The sequence below is a fragment of the Argopecten irradians genome, chromosome 11, assembly GCF_041381155.1.
Source record: "Argopecten irradians isolate NY chromosome 11, Ai_NY, whole genome shotgun sequence".
In the NCBI taxonomy this organism is placed as follows: domain Eukaryota; kingdom Metazoa; phylum Mollusca; class Bivalvia; order Pectinida; family Pectinidae; genus Argopecten; species Argopecten irradians.
In genome coordinates, this window is record NC_091144.1 from 10,898,051 (window position 1) to 10,914,564 (window position 16,514).

Genomic DNA, 16,514 nt, shown 5'->3' on the forward strand with positions numbered 1-16,514 from the left:
CTACAGCAAAACTCAATATATATTGAGGTTCTCAATCCTAGTGATTTGAAATTTCGTCCCATTGTTGGTGGTCCTAATAGTTCCACTCAGCGGCTTAGCCATTTTTTGGATATACTATTGAAACCTTTATGTACTTCAGTTAAAAGTTATATTAAGGATGATTTTGACTTTCTACGTCATATCTTCCTAAAAACGTCAACGTGAAATCTAAACTTGTGTCATTTGATGTCGTTAGTTTATATACCAATATTCCACATGAAATTGGGCTGGAAGCAATAGATTTTTGGTTAAAGAAATGTCCTAATAAGATAGACAAACGTTTTAGTCGGAAATTCATTCTTGACGCATTGAATATTGTACTTAAAAACAACGTATTTTGTTTTAACGACATTTTTTATCACCAGAAAAAGGGTACTGCCATGGGTACCAAGGTTGCACCTACATATGCAACTTTGGTACTAGGTTATTTAGAGGAGAAACTATACGATGCTATGGAAAATAAACATGGTAGAGATTATCGTATTATGCTTGAAGAAAGTTTTTTAAGATTTCTTGATGACTGTTTTATCATCTGGCCAGAAAAAATGAATGTAGATGAATTTTTCAATGACCTCAATTCCTTACATCCTTCCATTTGTTATACTATGGAATCTAATGAATATTCATTGCCTTTTTTAGATGTTCTTGTTATTTTGAAAGACAACATTATTTCTACTGATATATACGCTAAACCTACCGATTCTCATAATTATCTTAACTTTTATTCCAGTCATTCCAAACATATTAAAGTTAACATTCCGTATAATTTGGCATCACGAATCGTCACTTTAGTAAGTGACGAAAGTAACATTAAGAAAAGATTTGAAGAACTTTCTACTCATCTGAAATCACAAGGATATCCACCTCAATTAATTGAGAACGGTATACGTTTGGCTGTAGAAAAGGGACCTTTTACATCCCGTACTCGAGATATTGACAAAACCAATAACGTAATTCCATTTATATCTACATATAATCCTCGTAATTTTAATATGTTTCCTGTAATTCGTAGTAAATACGAAGACATGAAAAGAGGTAGTGATCGTATGAGAAAAGTTCTAAATAGTACTGTTTTAATTAATAGTAAACGACAACCTCAAAAATCTGAAACAAATCCTAACTTGTTCTAAATTCGGAAGTTCATCTTATGGTTGTGTTTCTAAGTGTCACACTCCTCGTTGTGGGATTTGTAAGTACATTGTAGAAGGAAGTGAGAAAACATTAAAAACTGGTTTTACTTTCAAAGTAAAAAAGAATATGAATTGTAGATCTAGTAACGTAATATATGTAATGATTTGTGATAAATGTTTCATAGTGAAAAATAGTGTTTTATTTTGTTTTATTTTTAACTATGATTGATTTCATTTGTTCAAATAGTTTTTAATTCAAACTTGTTTTATTTCAATTTTGAAGATTTCAATAATTGTAATAAGAACGTATATATGTATATACTAGTGTAAATTCCTTACCTATAGCTTGCCTTAGGTAGAAACATAATAGAAACTTCCGGATTAATGTGTCAGAAAAATATGAACAAAGGACAAGTTTCAGAGCTGTAATATGAATTACTCAAAACCCTAATTTAAGAGCTTAAGTGTTGACAGCGCCGGATATTATTACCTAACCAGATCTTTGTCGGTAAATCAGACACTGCTATAAGGTCTTTTTCAATGTTTACGCGAAGGTCATTAATTGCTTTTGCCGTAAGCGCGTCTGACCACTCGAGTCCGCAGGTTATGATCTAACGATCACTGCGCATGTGCACCTGTCGAGATGCTGATTTCGGTTAACTGGTCTAGTCACTCTTGACCAAGACCAATAAAGAGGAAACATCTTAAGAAACAGCTCTCTCTATTATATTTACAGAACAACAAAACCCGATGAAAACTTGGTGGAGTTTCCTCAAGATTCCTTATGAGAGAGTCCAGAAATAACAGGCCTCTAAACTACACAACAGCGGTATCCCACTCATACAACACAAGGAACAACAGCAATATGTCGGTGACAACGCCGCCCTTCATCAGCATCGATACTACAGTGCCGACAACGTCAACCTCAACAACACAAAGTGGAGCCACAGCCACAACAGAAACCACATCCACTTATCTTAATAGTCCGAGAGTGTCAACAATGTTTCAGTCAGTCAATAGCCAGAGCAGCAGAGACCTACCGCCACCCCCACCTCCACCTACACAAACAGTCATACAGGCTACGCAGCCTATTATCATGTCAGGTGTTGGTGTAACTCTACCAAAGTTTGACGGTACAGATCCAAAAATATGGTGGAGGACAATGCAGTCATGGAGACGATTCCTCAAAGTTAGTGAGGAGGATTCAATTGCAGCATTCGGATGCACATTTCAAGGCTCAGCTCAGGTATGGTTCAACAGCCTGCCAGAAACAACAGTAAGCAACCTTGCTGACTTTAAAACAGCATTTGATCAACGTTTTGATCACAAACAAATTAATATCAAATTCATGTCTCTGAAGCAGACACAAGATGAAAAAGTAAAAGATTACCTTGAGCGTGCAGAAAAACAGGCTTTAGGTCAGTGCATGCCTGAAGAGGCAAAAATAATGATTATTGTACAAGGACTACTACCATCACTTCGAAGGTGTGTGCTACCTAAAGAACCGAAGACATTTTGTGACCTTCGACATGCTATAGATTTAGCAAACGCTGAACTTGAATGTGACACTCAAAATTCAACTGAAATGGTGCAGATGTTTTCAACACTGATGTCAAAGATTGAAAAGTTGGAAACAGTACAAGTAAATGCAGTCCAGAGCAACAGCCAAGCAGCAGAAACTCAACAGTCGTACCAACCATCACATCAACACCAGTCTCATCATCACCAACAACACAGACGATTTCAACAGCAGCACCATCAGCAGCACCATCAACAGCACCATCAGCATCAGAATCGGGATCATCAGAGATACCAACAAAAAAATCAATCGAGGCAGAGCAGACCTTGCGGTTGTGGTAAGTTCTGTTCTATTAGACAAAAATGTCCTGCATTTCATGCAATATGTAGCATTTGTAATGAGTACAGCCACTATGCTAGGCAATGTCCTCTAAATAAAAGGGGTAGAGGCAACTTTAACAATAGGTGCTAGGGATACGCGCCTATCCCCAACAAGGATAGGCACCATAACTCAGCTAACAAACTAATCAAAGATACTAAACTGTCTCCAAAACCTCCCACTCAACCAGTTAAACCACTAACTCCTAGTGAATGTGTGTCATTGGTGACAGCGGTCGATAGAAATTCTGTAAGTGTTGAGGTCAATGGCCTTCCAGTGAAAGCACTGGTTGACACAGGTGCAACTATTTCTTGTGTAGCCTTGCCTATGTTAACGAAACTTTCCGTTGACATATCAAACTTACAAAAATCTGACCTTAGTGTTCGAGTAGCTGGCGGTGAAATTCATCGCAGTCTTGGTGTCCTATGTCTCTCTATTTCTTTCGGTAATGTTGCAATTACTCAGAAATTTCATGTTTTTAAAGAATTTCACCAAGGGATGATATTAGGTATGGATTTTCTGGAGAACAATGGTGCTATTTTTGACACATCAGCAAAATTACTACACATAAAAGACAACACAACAGAAACAACCTTTTCAATAGACGTAGACATAGCCCTAGCAAGAGCAAAATCATCAGTAGTAATTCCAGCAAATAGTGTTTATCAGTTACCTGTCAAAGTATCACATTTACCCTTAGGCTCTCTTGTGATCCTGGAACCTTCCCCATCTCTCCCTAAATTAAAATTAGCAGGAGCAAAAAGTATAGCTTACATCAAGAAAGGGAAGTTGTCTTGTATGCAAATTATGAACCCAACCAACAGGGATATAAAAATCAAAAAGAATCAAACAGTTGCATCAGTCTCTCTTTTTGAAGAAAATTCTATCATGTCGCTAGACACCCCAGTAGATACTTCCATTACTGAAGACAATGCAGTTCCAGAGAACGATCTATCTTTTCACCTTCAGACCTCCAATCTCTCTCAGCATCAACAAAATCTTCTCTCTTCTTTTCATCTTAAAAATAGATCAGTTTTTGCCACTGACCTGTCAGAGTTAGGAAACACTCTTGAATCACCACATCGAATAGAGACATTTGATGAATCCCCTATTCGCCAACGATTCTATAGACAAAGCCCTGAAGTAAAAGCAGAAATGAACAGGCAAATTCAAGAGATGCTGGATAATGACATTATTCAGGAGTCAACTAGTCTATGGCAATCACCAGTAGTTATGGTCAAAAAGCGAAATGGTCAACTGCGCTTTGCAGTAGACTATAGAAAGCTCAATGCTGTTACTAAGCAAATCTCCTTTCCTCTTCCACGTCTTGATGATGTATTTGATTCAATAGGTGAATCGCATGCTCAATTCTTTTCTACTCTCGACTTAGCTTCTGGATTCTGGCAGATTCCCATGGACCCTGACACAGCTCATAAATCAGCTTTTGTCACTCCATCAGGCGTTTATCAATGGAAACGCATGCCATTTGGTTTAGTGAATGCCCCCGCTAGCTTTCAAGCCCTCATGACCAAAGTTCTTAGAGACTTGAATTGGAAAACATGTCTTGTCTATGTGGACGACATTCTTGTGTATTCACGCACATTTGACGACCACATCCGACACTTGCAGGAAGTGTTCGACAGACTAAAACTAGCTGGCCTTACACTCAAGCCCAGTAAGTGCTCATTTGCTCGTCCAGAGGTCCACTATCTTGGACACGTCATTTCTAAAGACGGTGTGAAAGTAGACACCTCAAAAACAGACGCTGTCCGTTCCTTTCCAACTCCTACTACTCAAAAGCAAGTACGCTCTTTTCTTGGACTCTGTAACTATTACAGAAAGTTTGTCAAAGACCATAGCAAAATCACAGCTCCTCTGAACAAACTACTCAACAATGACGTAAAATTTGAGTGGACATCTAAATGTCAACAAGCGTTTGATACCCTAAAAGATGCCTTAACATCTACACCTGTCTTAGCTTATCCAGATCACACAAAAACTTTCATTCTTACCACAGATGCTTCCACTGAAGCTATAGGATATGTATTAGGTCAAATTGACGAACACAAAAGAGAACAAGTCATTGCATATGGAGGTAGATCGTTGAACCAGCACGAACGTAAGTATAGTGTCTCAGAACAAGAAGGACTAGCAATTGTTGAAGGTATTAGAGCTTATCATGTCTATCTCACAGGTAAGAAGTTTAAGATCTACACAGATCATAGTGCTCTAGTTTGGCTAAAAACGATAAAACCAGAGTCAACAGGGAGACTCGCCAGATGGTCAGTATTGTTGCAAGGATACGATTATGAGATCATTTACAAAGCAGGACCAAAGAACGTAGTAGCTGATGCTCTTTCACGTCGTGAGTATGATAATAATACAGCCCCCGATGTAGAAGATGTATTACCAAGTGCTGAGGTAAGCAATATTCAACCGAAACAACACAAACCTCTACAAGTTAAATTTATGTACAAAGGTTCACATGCTAGTGCTAAAATTAATGACACAGTCATGGAGGTGAGTGACCCTATTCCAGCAGAGAATGTATCAAAACTTCAGTCAGAATGTGCTGATTTCAAAGGTATCTATTCATATCTAACAAAAGGAGATCTACCAGATGACAAGGCTTCTGCAAACAAAATTCTTTATCTTTCAAACCAGTATGTTGTTTTAGATGGCGTTCTATATCACATGTACCAAACCCGTGCTAAGCGAGCACAGAATTACTTCAAACAATTGGCAGTTCCCAGATGTCTGCGGGAAGATGTGCTCTTGTCATATCATGATTGTCAAGCTGGTGGAGCACACCTTGGTCTTGATAGAACTTATCGAGCTATTCAGCTGAAATATTTCTGGCCAAAGATGTACCAGAATGTAGCAGACTACATCAGGTCATGTGACACTTGTCAACGAATCAAAAAGCCCATACATCTTCGTCATGCCCCATTGACCCCAATGCCCGTTACTGATACCTTTCAAAGGCTTCATATGGATATTCTAGGTCCAATAACTACATCAAAAGAAGGATACAAGTATATTCTACTTATTGTAGATTCATTTAGCAAATGGCCTGAAGCATTCCCATTAAAAACTCAGGAATCAAAGGAGATTGCAGATGTTCTCTTTAGAGAGATATTTAGCAGATATGGAGCACCCCAAGTTATTGTCAGTGATCGAGGTCAAAACTTTCTCAGTAAGTTAGTCACTGCAGTTTGTGAAATTTTCCAAGTCACTCGACACTTTACAAGCTCGTACCACCCGCAAACCAATTCTACGTGCGAAAGAATGAATAGCACTCTAGCACAGTGTCTAAGAGTTTATGTTGACAAGAACCAGCAAAACTGGCCCAATTTTCTGCCTGGGATTCTCATGTCCTTTCGTATGAGCCCCTCTACTCAATCCTCAGACCTGTCTCCATATCATATGCTCTACGGTAAAGAGATGAACCTGCCCTTTGACACATCTCTCATTCCTAGAGACGGCTTAAACAAAGATGCTAAGACTCATGCCTTACAGTTACTGAATCATCTGAAGTATGTGAAGACTGTAGCTGAAAGGAATATAAAACAAGCACAAGCTAAGCAAAAAGAACATCACGACAAGAAAGCGTCTGTTCCCACGTTTAGAATGAATGACCTAGTAATGCTTCATACAACAAAAGTACCACAGGGTTTATCACCCAAACTCCACAATCCTCTTGATGGTCCATTTTATATTGTGGATATAGGACCAAATCACACGTACAAACTTCGCAGGTGCGATACACATAAAGAGTTGAAGTCTCTTATAAATGCAAACAGGCTGAAGCCATATACCAGCTCAAATCAGAAACCTAAGTTTGATACACCTAATGTACCAGTGGTGAATCAACCCATAGCACCACTTGTGGCTCCTAGAGTGCCACCCGCAGCACCAGTTGCAGATAATGATGATACCCCTGACCTTGGGACACATATGACAAATAGTCAACATGACAAAAGTGCTGATGATGCAAGTCAGCCAGGAAATAATGATAGTCAAACCATGACTTATCCTGTTGAAAAGTTGCTGAAATGCAGAACAAGAAACGGTAAAAAGGAATATAAGGTAAAATGGATCGGATACAGAGATCGAACCTGGGAACCAGTTGAAAATATACCTGCAGAAATAGTGAGAATGTTCCATATAAAGCGTACGCAGTCAGGAAAAGCGAGAAAAAGAGGCAAACAGTCAAAATTGACTTGTTTCTCACAATGAATACGATCCTATATAGAGGATTATCCCTTAGACAACTATAGTGGTACCATCTTACTTTACTTTCTCTCTGTCTATCGAATAATGTGTTAAGATCTTGGCAGATCTCTGTCAGTTTAGTGCTTAAGAGTAGTCGACGACTCTTTATCGGCATATTATACGATTAATCTTTATTTTCCCCTCTATGTCTTCTGTAGGTGTCTTTGGTCTTCCTCAAATGTGGAACGTGATTGTGATGGCCCTCCTCTGCTTGCCCATAGTGTTTAGTGAATCATCATCCGTGCAAAGATTGAATTATGGCATTCTATTTGAGCCAGCGCAAAAGTTGCATCTTGGACAGGAATATTGGTCCCACACTTTTAAAATACCACTACCAACAAGCTTGTCACTACCAGGCATCGTCCCTTGCAAGAGAAGAACATGTGAGTCTGCTAACTCAGTGATTCAAACATTGAACAATCTTCGTACTCAATGTATGGCAAACGTTAACGAGACTGTGAGAGAATTGCATCGGTTAATTCCACATTCCTACCTTCCAAACAATTCACCATTCAGTTCACGTCGAAACAAACGAGGTCTTTTTGATTTTATTGGAGAGATATCCAAGTCTCCCTTTTGGTACAGCTACTTCAAGTGATGTTTCAAATCTCAAGCGTCATATGCAGATTTTGAATAGGAATAATGTTAAGCTAGCAAAAGCTATGGCAGACGAAGCACACCAACTTACATCCTTCATTTCTACGGTAAATGATCGATTTGACATTGTTATGAATGCAATCAAAACAAACCATGATCAAACAATAACTTTATCTAACCAATTTGCCAGATCTTTAGATGGAATAGAACACGAATTTGTACTTTTGGAAAAGATGATGTTAATGCAAATTAACGCTACAACAATTCTAGACAAACACCTAGAACATGCTAAATTAGCCATTCATGACTTAATGAAAGGAAAGTTATCTCCATTTCTTCTTGCACCTCATGTTATTGGTGACTCCCTGAAACAAATACAAAGTATCATAGATAGGAAGTTTCTGGAATTTAATATAATACATAGGAATCCATTGTATTATTACTCATTCGCACGCTTTCTTTTTGCTAGACACCACGGAAATTTGTACATTCTTTTGCAAATACCAATTTCTACCTTTGCTGAACCACTTTCTTTATATAAAGTGTATTCTGTTCCTGTTCCACTTAACGCTACATCTACTCATGCTACACAGCTACTTGGCACTCCAGACTACTTCTTACATACACATGACAATCAGCACTTCTCAACTCTTTCACATGACCAGTTGAAGTCGTGTTCAGGTGATAAAATATTGTATTGCCCTTTTCAAGTTGCTTTGTCCTCAGTTGCCAAACCATCATGTTTATCATCTGTGTTCTACAATCACAAGGATTCAGTGAAACAAAATTGTGATTTTAGATTTATCGCAAATGCTCTTTCGCCCAGTATTAAGGAACTGGCCCCCTCTACATTACTTTTGTATCATATCACTATGTTAGCCTTGGATTGTCCTTCAGGACAAAGAATCATTAAAGGATGTACTTTTTGTGTTATTCAAATACCATGTAGATGTTCCCTTACTTCAAACAATCTGTTTATGCCACCTCGGTTAGGATCATGTAGAAACGGAACTAGTGATATCTCAGTTGTCCATCCCATCAACTTAGCTCTATTACAAGAATTTTTTCCACCATCTGAACATTCATCAATATTAGGTGATACGTCTTCTTCTGAGTTTGTTCACATTAAGCTTCCTTCATTCAAAATTTACAATCATTCTTTCTCTAAGTATCTTGCAAATGATAACCAGTATGATCTGAGCTTGAAGAAGATTGCCCAAAAAGCCCAAAAAGGTGAAACTGTCTTCTCCTCTTTAGCTGAATCAATGATAGAAGGTCAGATTCCTTTTGAGACAGTTAATTGGCCAGATACTAGTGGTGTTATTGCTTTAATAGGAATAGTTACCTCTAGCATAGCAATTGTATTGGTTTTCTATCTGTATGCTAAACTTAGAAAGCTTTCTGCTGTAGTTCTTCTTGCTCAAAAGTCTTCTGCCTTCACTGTTCCACCTGCAATTCCAAGTTTTCACTATCAAGCCTTACCTGACCCAACAACACCTACTCTCATGTCAGAACATGTATACAATTCACTGCTGACACCATGGCCATATGTCACTCTTTCCCTTCTAACAACTATCTTCATCCTTACTGCTGTGTATGTAATTTGGAAAAAGCTTATTAAGACTAACAAAACCTCTCTGTTTGTTGAACTGACCAGTGGTCACGAATGTAAACTTGTTAGAGTAACTTCTCTACCTTTGTGCCCAGATAACTGGACATTTTGCCCTCCTATGGATATTAGTAACATTTCTATTCATGGTAAAATCTTCCCAATAATTCATTTTGATTGGTTAGAATTTTATGTCATTAACAACCATACTAAACATCGCATCTACCCCTGCAAATCTTATCGAGTCTCACCATTTCGAGCTAGAAGAATAAAAAGAATTTTGGCGCAGCCTTATACAGCATATATTTTGCTTGCACATCATGGTTATTTCTCATTGCTTAAGTGACTGTACTCTGTAACAAATGGGACATTAAGTGTCTATGAACAGAACTGCCTGTGTACCAAACATGCATGTAAATCACACAAGAATTGTAGATTGAAGTGTGATTAGATTATGAGCTCATTGTAAATACTGTAAATTTTTGTTCTCAAATATGTGTACATTATCTTTGTGATCATTTTGTGTATGATGACTTGTGAATATCATTTTTTTTTCTCAACGCATTGCATTGCAAAGAATTCTGAACTATGATCCCTTTATAATAATGTGAACACATGACAAGCCTATTTTAATTTTATTCACTTGTTGATTACTAATTTTCGGGACGAAAATTATTCTAAGCAGGAGGGATATTTCATAGTGAAAAATAGTGTTTTATTTTGTTTTATTTTTAACTATGATTGATTTCATTTGTTCAAATAGTTTTTAATTCAAACTTGTTTTATTTCAATTTTGAAGATTTCAATAATTGTAATAAGAACGTATATATGTATATACTAGTGTAAATTCCTTACCTATAGCTTGCCTTAGGTAGAAACATAATAGAAACTTCCGGATTAATGTGTCAGAAAAATATGAACAAAGGACAAGTTTCAGAGCTGTAATATGAATTACTCAAAACCCTAATTTAAGAGCTTAAGTGTTGACAGCGCCGGATATTATTACCTAACCAGATCTTTGTCGGTAAATCAGACACTGCTATAAGGTCTTTTTCAATGTTTACGCGAAGGTCATTAATTGCTTTTGCCGTAAGCGCGTCTGACCACTCGAGTCCGCAGGTTATGATCTAACGATCACTGCGCATGTGCACCTGTCGAGATGCTGATTTCGGTTAACTGGTCTAGTCACTCTTGACCAAGACCAATAAAGAGGTAACATCTAAAGAAACAGCTCTCTCTATTATATTTACAGAACAACAAAACCCGATGAAAACTGCTCCGAATTTTATGTCGGTCAAACGGGTACTAAATTACGTACAAGAATGACAGTGCACAGACAGCAAATACGGACTGATCATTTACGATTTTTACCAGTAAGTAAACATATACATGAATGTTCTAAAGGAGAGTTCAAAATTTTCCCTTTATATCAGATGAATGATGCGGATGTTGTCAAACGCGAGGCTAAGGAATCTGAATTAATCACACTTCTAAAACCTAATTTGAACAGTGCTCATTTAAACTGAACCATTTTTGTTGTATGTAACAGTATAGTTGAATGTTGACTTGATGGTACTTTTTTTCGGAAGCAGTATTTTATATGTAGATGTTGCTCAATCGGTTAATGGCCCTGTCTTTTGCTCAGCACTTAGCGTGTTCGAATCCTACCGAGCACAGGAAATATTTTTTATATTTTCATGTTTTGTCTTTTATTTAATCCGACATTGTATTCTTTGTATTCTTCCTCATTGATTGTTTATATCATGTCTCTTAGCAAATGACGTCATGAATTATGACGTCATAATACGTCTTCAATAAACAGTCTGAAGAGCTCCCTTGAATGGGGCGAAAGCGCTCACTAGTCAGTCGTTATTGTTTTTATTTCTTATAGATTTCGTCCGTAAGGATTTTTCTTTAAATTTATCATATATATATATATATATATATATGTCTATATATATGTCTAATCAACACAAAAATAATATAAAATAATTTCTTTCGCTTTTGGTGCATGCGCAATCAGTACTTCATTCCATATCGGATATAGTGACAAGGAATTTTTTCGGGATGCAATTAATTATTTTTCATATTTTTAACTTGAAGTAAAATTAGAAGCTCAAACTTTTCAATGTTGGTAATGGTGTAAAGTAAGTAGCTTTTGTAACTGAAGAAAAATACTAAATCGTCTTCTCCTGTTTTTGATAGTGAAAAAATACCATTTGTCAGCGGTGGAGCATCTTTAAATACACAAAGTGTAAAGGAATTAGATAATTTGAGTAAATATATTTATTTTGCTTTAAAAAGAAAAAAAAATGCTGTCAGGTTAAGACCATGTATTTTTTACTGTTTCTCTCTCTTTCTGCTATAGATACGACAATAGATATATAATTTTATGGGTGTTTTATCAAACTTGTATGGGTGGATGTGAATGTGTGTGAAAGTGTACATGGTTTTGCAATGTGAACAATGCCCTTATGTCTTATTATATATTATTGTGTATGTATTTGTTTATAGGTTGCGATAAGTTGTAAAACTTCAGCAAAATTAAGAATTTGAATCTGAATATTGTACAGCAAGGACTTAAAGACCTCTTAACATACCATACGAACGTTGGAACACATCTAGTATAGCGGACCCCATTTTTTCCGCGAAATATCACGAGTTTATTGACGGCGACCTGTATATATAGAGACCGCGTGAGCGGGCGGTCAAAAATGAAAAATATGGGGTTTTATGCAATAAAATGTTAAAATTTGAGCTTACCGTGTCCTTTTTTGGTTTAAAAACTGAAGTTTTCAACAAAGTTTTTAACTAGGAATCCTGGCAAAAACATTTACAAAGTACGGGGGAAAAACCCAGCATTTCTTTTTGGTTGTCAACTGAGCACGCGCTGAGCATGCGCAATAAGCGATTTCACGGACTTCGATTTTGTTTGTAAACAAAAAATACACGTGTGATTTATACAATGGTTTTCCGATTGAAGGATTTATATAAGAAGAGCGATAACTTGGAAACTTTTATACTCTGGTTGATTGAAATTGGATTGATATTCAGTTTAGAAGGTAAACATTGTGCAAAATGTGAAAAAGGGAAGTTTTATTTGAGAAAAGATAATACCTTTTCAAGTGACTTACATTGCTGGAAATGCAGTAACAAAAAATGTCAGAAAAAAGTGAGTGTGCGCAATGGAAGTTGGTTCCATAACAGCAATTTGACACTAGAAAAATGTTTATTAATCACATATTTTTGGGTGTACCAATGTAGTGAAAACTACGTAAAACACGAACTTGAAATCTCAAACCAGACAATTGTAGACTATTTTAATTTTAATCTTGATGTATGTACAGAAATTTTAGAAAAAACAGTCAGTAAAAAATAGGGAGGAATAGGCAAAACCGTGGAAAATTGACTGAAAGTAAAATTAGGAAAAAATGAAAAATACACTGGGGAGACAAGTGTTGGGGGAGTTTGGGTTTTGGGGGGACTTGAAAGGGAATCGAAACGGTTGTTTTTTTAAATGTGTTGAAAATTCGCACAAAAGGACATCTTTTAACTATAATAAAAGAGCATATTTTACCGGGAACAACAATAATCAGCGATTGCTGGGAAAGCATTTGAATGTCTGCCATCAGAAAGGATACAAACATCTCACCGTAAAATCACTCAGAACACTTCAAAAGGACCCCGACACCGGTTGCATGCACTTACACCTTAGAGAGCACTTGGAGGGCATTGAAAAAGTCTTTGCCAGTATGCGGAACTGTGAAAACGCTCTTACGGATTCCTATTTCTCCCAGTACTGTGTCAGGAAAAAGTTATTTAACAAATGCCACAGTTAAAATTACAACATTTTCTGGAACTGATAAAAACAGTGTTTTGAACGTAGAAAAGGCCGGCGTCAAGTTTTTACATGTGCTGGACCAACCATCTCCAAAGATGTCTATGAAGTCCTATTCCTGTAAACCGCCCTAGACCTGTATTTAAACCCTTTGATATCCACAAACAACAGTCTAGGATGACTTCCCCAGATGTAAAGGTACAGTTTGGTTTATTCTTTTTTCGGGGTTTCACCCCCGAAACCCCCGAGCGGCACTGCGAGCGGTGATTCAAATTGCGGAGTGTTTTCATGGCCCATAGTAAACGGACTGACGGGACACAGATGGACATGGCGCTCTAATATTATGATTCTAAACTTCCGGGGTCCGCTTTACTAGAAAAATTATGAAACATCGTTTTATGAATCATTTACTACATCTCTATGTGATTGAAGGGTAACAAACAACAAAAGACAGTTCATGGGTCGAATTACAGCGTATACCGCCTTATTTATGTTTTTAAAAGGTATTAGTAGGGCGGGTAGTAGATAGTTTCCCTCTCAAAATCATCCTCACGCACCTTCACCGTCTATCATCGGTACACCAGATATAGCTACACTCGAAGCGACAGCACAAAACACCGATAATCAAATCAATGTTTTCAGCTATATAAAATTAATATTGCTTGTCTTTTCCTGGTTTAGGTGTTTCACAAACTATTCTAGATTCGTTAAAGGTATAAACTTTGTAAATTGAAGGAGTCATTATAAAATTATTTGACAATATGTATGGTGTTCATGGCGTGTACTTTCGGCGAGATGATGAAATCTGAAAATAATTTCATTTTATTGCAAATCTTCGGCTTGGATGACCTTTATTGTACATTAGCAATATGTAATGTGAGGGCAGAATTCGACCGCAAACTTCGTGGACTCAGTGTTTCCTTAAAATCGCGGTTTGATTCGGTTAATACACAGACACCAATCCCAACTGAGAAGCCAAATATCGTCATAAGAAATTTAGCGACAACGCCTGGTGAGGCTTGTGACGCGTCCGTGACTAAATCAAAGGTAGAGGCACTGTTGCATGAGTTAAAACTGTCAAATGTAAATGTTATTTCCGCGGAACGTAAACCTAGTTTCCAAAACAAACCGGGTATCATCTTATCCACTCTGGGTAGTGAAGATGAGAGACAATATGTCCTCGATACAAGGGCTACGCTCGGTTCATCAGTGCGGTTTAGTGACGTATTCATTGAAAAGGAAAAAAACAATTTCTGAGCGTATAACTGAAGCCAATGCACGTGTTCTATTACGCGAAATAGGCAAGGAAAACTACTACCATGTAAAAGGAGGACGTATTGTGAGAAAAGAGTTCTCTACACGGCATCGATTTGACAGAAGCGTGAGTTCAGCCAGAAATTACGCTACAGCAGCCCGTAGTAATCACCGTACACAAAGTAACGTAAACAACCCCAAACAAGGTCATAGTAAATACCACGGTTCAAGGTCAAGTGACTACGACAACCAATCAGCTTATGAATACAGCACGTCATCTGCAAGCCGTTGTTCCATTGGACATAAAGACCGACCACGTGATGAAACACGCCGTAGTGATAGGTCTGAATATCGAGGCCGTGGCACCAAGGGCTATACACAACACGAACAGCACGTGTATGACAAATACTCGCGTCACAACAAACACGGACAAACGCGCAAACAAGACAGGTACGAGTCAGCAAGTCAATCAGACACATATACATATAGCAAGCGGGGAGTACCGAGGTACACACAATAGGATTCACTCCGAGTTTGTTTTTGGAACGTAGGCGGATGGTCCACACGTGATATTGACAATAAAACGTTTCGTGAGTCTGTCCTTAAACTAAGAGACTGTGATATCATAGGTGTCTCTGAAACTTTTCTCCGCAATGATGACAAGATATACGTTGAGGGATATAATTTTATAGGACAAAATAGACAAAATCTTCATCATAATGCCAAACGTGGATCAGGCGGTATCGGCGTCCTATACAAGGAAGTATTGTCTCAATTTTATACCATTGAAATAACAGACGAATCTACAGAAGGTATACTGTGGGTAACTTTTTGCAATAAACAAACTAAAGATAAACTATTGGTATGTGTATGTTACATCCCACCTGATCAGTCATCTAGACATATTGATCCTGCGAACTATTTTAATACTCTACTTGGTCAAATATATCTTTATCAGAAGAATGGTTATGTCTGCATCGGAGGGGATTTTAACGCGAGATGTGGGGAGGAATCGGATTACATAGAAGGAGTCGATAGTGTGCCCACCAGAGACATCCTAGATAATTGTAAAAACAGTTTTGGTGACTATTTTATAGATTTGTGTACTGCTGCAAACTTTTGTGTTTTAAATGGTAGATTCAAGCAGAATGAAAACAATTTCACATGTATATCTCAGAAAGGGAATTCGGTCGTCGATTATATATTAGTACCGTACGAACAATTAAGTCGGTTTACAGAACTTAAAGTAGTAACTATGAGTGAGGTCGTCTCGCAGTTACATGGAGCACCAAACTGTCTACCGGATCACTCGATTTTGGAATGTGTATATAAATTACCTACGTGTGTTATCTCAAGCACTGTGGTACCGGATACCGAAAACGTTTTAAAACATAAATACAATGTGAAAAATATAGGTAACTTCTTAATAGACGAAGCAAGTATCAAGGCTGTGAAAAACACGATCTCTAATATTGAAAAATCAATCTCGGACCAACGAAAAGTCAACGAGGTATACAAAAACTTCACGGATTTTTTATACACTGAAATGGAACGCGCCTCTATGAAAGTAAATCCATCGATCAATCACAAAAAAATCAAACAAATCGTTTTGTAAACCCTTCTGGAACGAGGAGCTACAGAAACAGTGGGACAATGTTTGTGAAAACGAAAAAGCATGGCTAGGATTTACTGGAATTGGAAACCAAAAGCGCGCGCTCAAGGATACATACTGCAGGGAAAGGAAGATGTTCGACAAGCTACTTCGCAAATATAAACGTAACTATCAACTAAAGAAACAACAAATTATGGCAAGGAAACTTGAAAGCAATAATTCACGTGATTTTTCGCGGGAAATTGGCAAGATTGGTGTACAAA

General features: G+C 37.5%; 2 protein-coding genes across 2 annotated transcripts; both read left to right on the forward strand.

Moving 5' to 3' along the window:
* The first annotated feature begins 1,953 nt into the window (after window positions 1-1,953).
* LOC138334738 (uncharacterized) lies at window positions 1,954-3,654 on the forward strand. Its single transcript, XM_069283432.1, has one exon. The coding sequence runs from the start codon at window positions 1,954-1,956 to the stop codon at window positions 3,157-3,159; it is 1,206 nt and encodes a 401-aa protein (XP_069139533.1). The 3' UTR covers window positions 3,160-3,654.
* Window positions 3,655-6,396: 2,742 nt separating this feature from the next.
* Window positions 6,397-9,893, forward strand: LOC138334737 (uncharacterized). The gene is given in 2 exon segments (XM_069283431.1): window positions 6,397-7,912; window positions 7,914-9,893. Coding segments are annotated over 2 exon segments (2,406 nt in total). The 5' UTR covers window positions 6,397-7,486.
* Window positions 9,894-16,514: the final 6,621 nt, after the last annotated feature.

Coding starts and splice junctions, on each gene's coding strand:
- LOC138334738 (XM_069283432.1), top strand. CDS start 1,954: ATGAGAGAGTCCAGAAATAACAGGCCTCTAAACTACACAACAGCGGTA.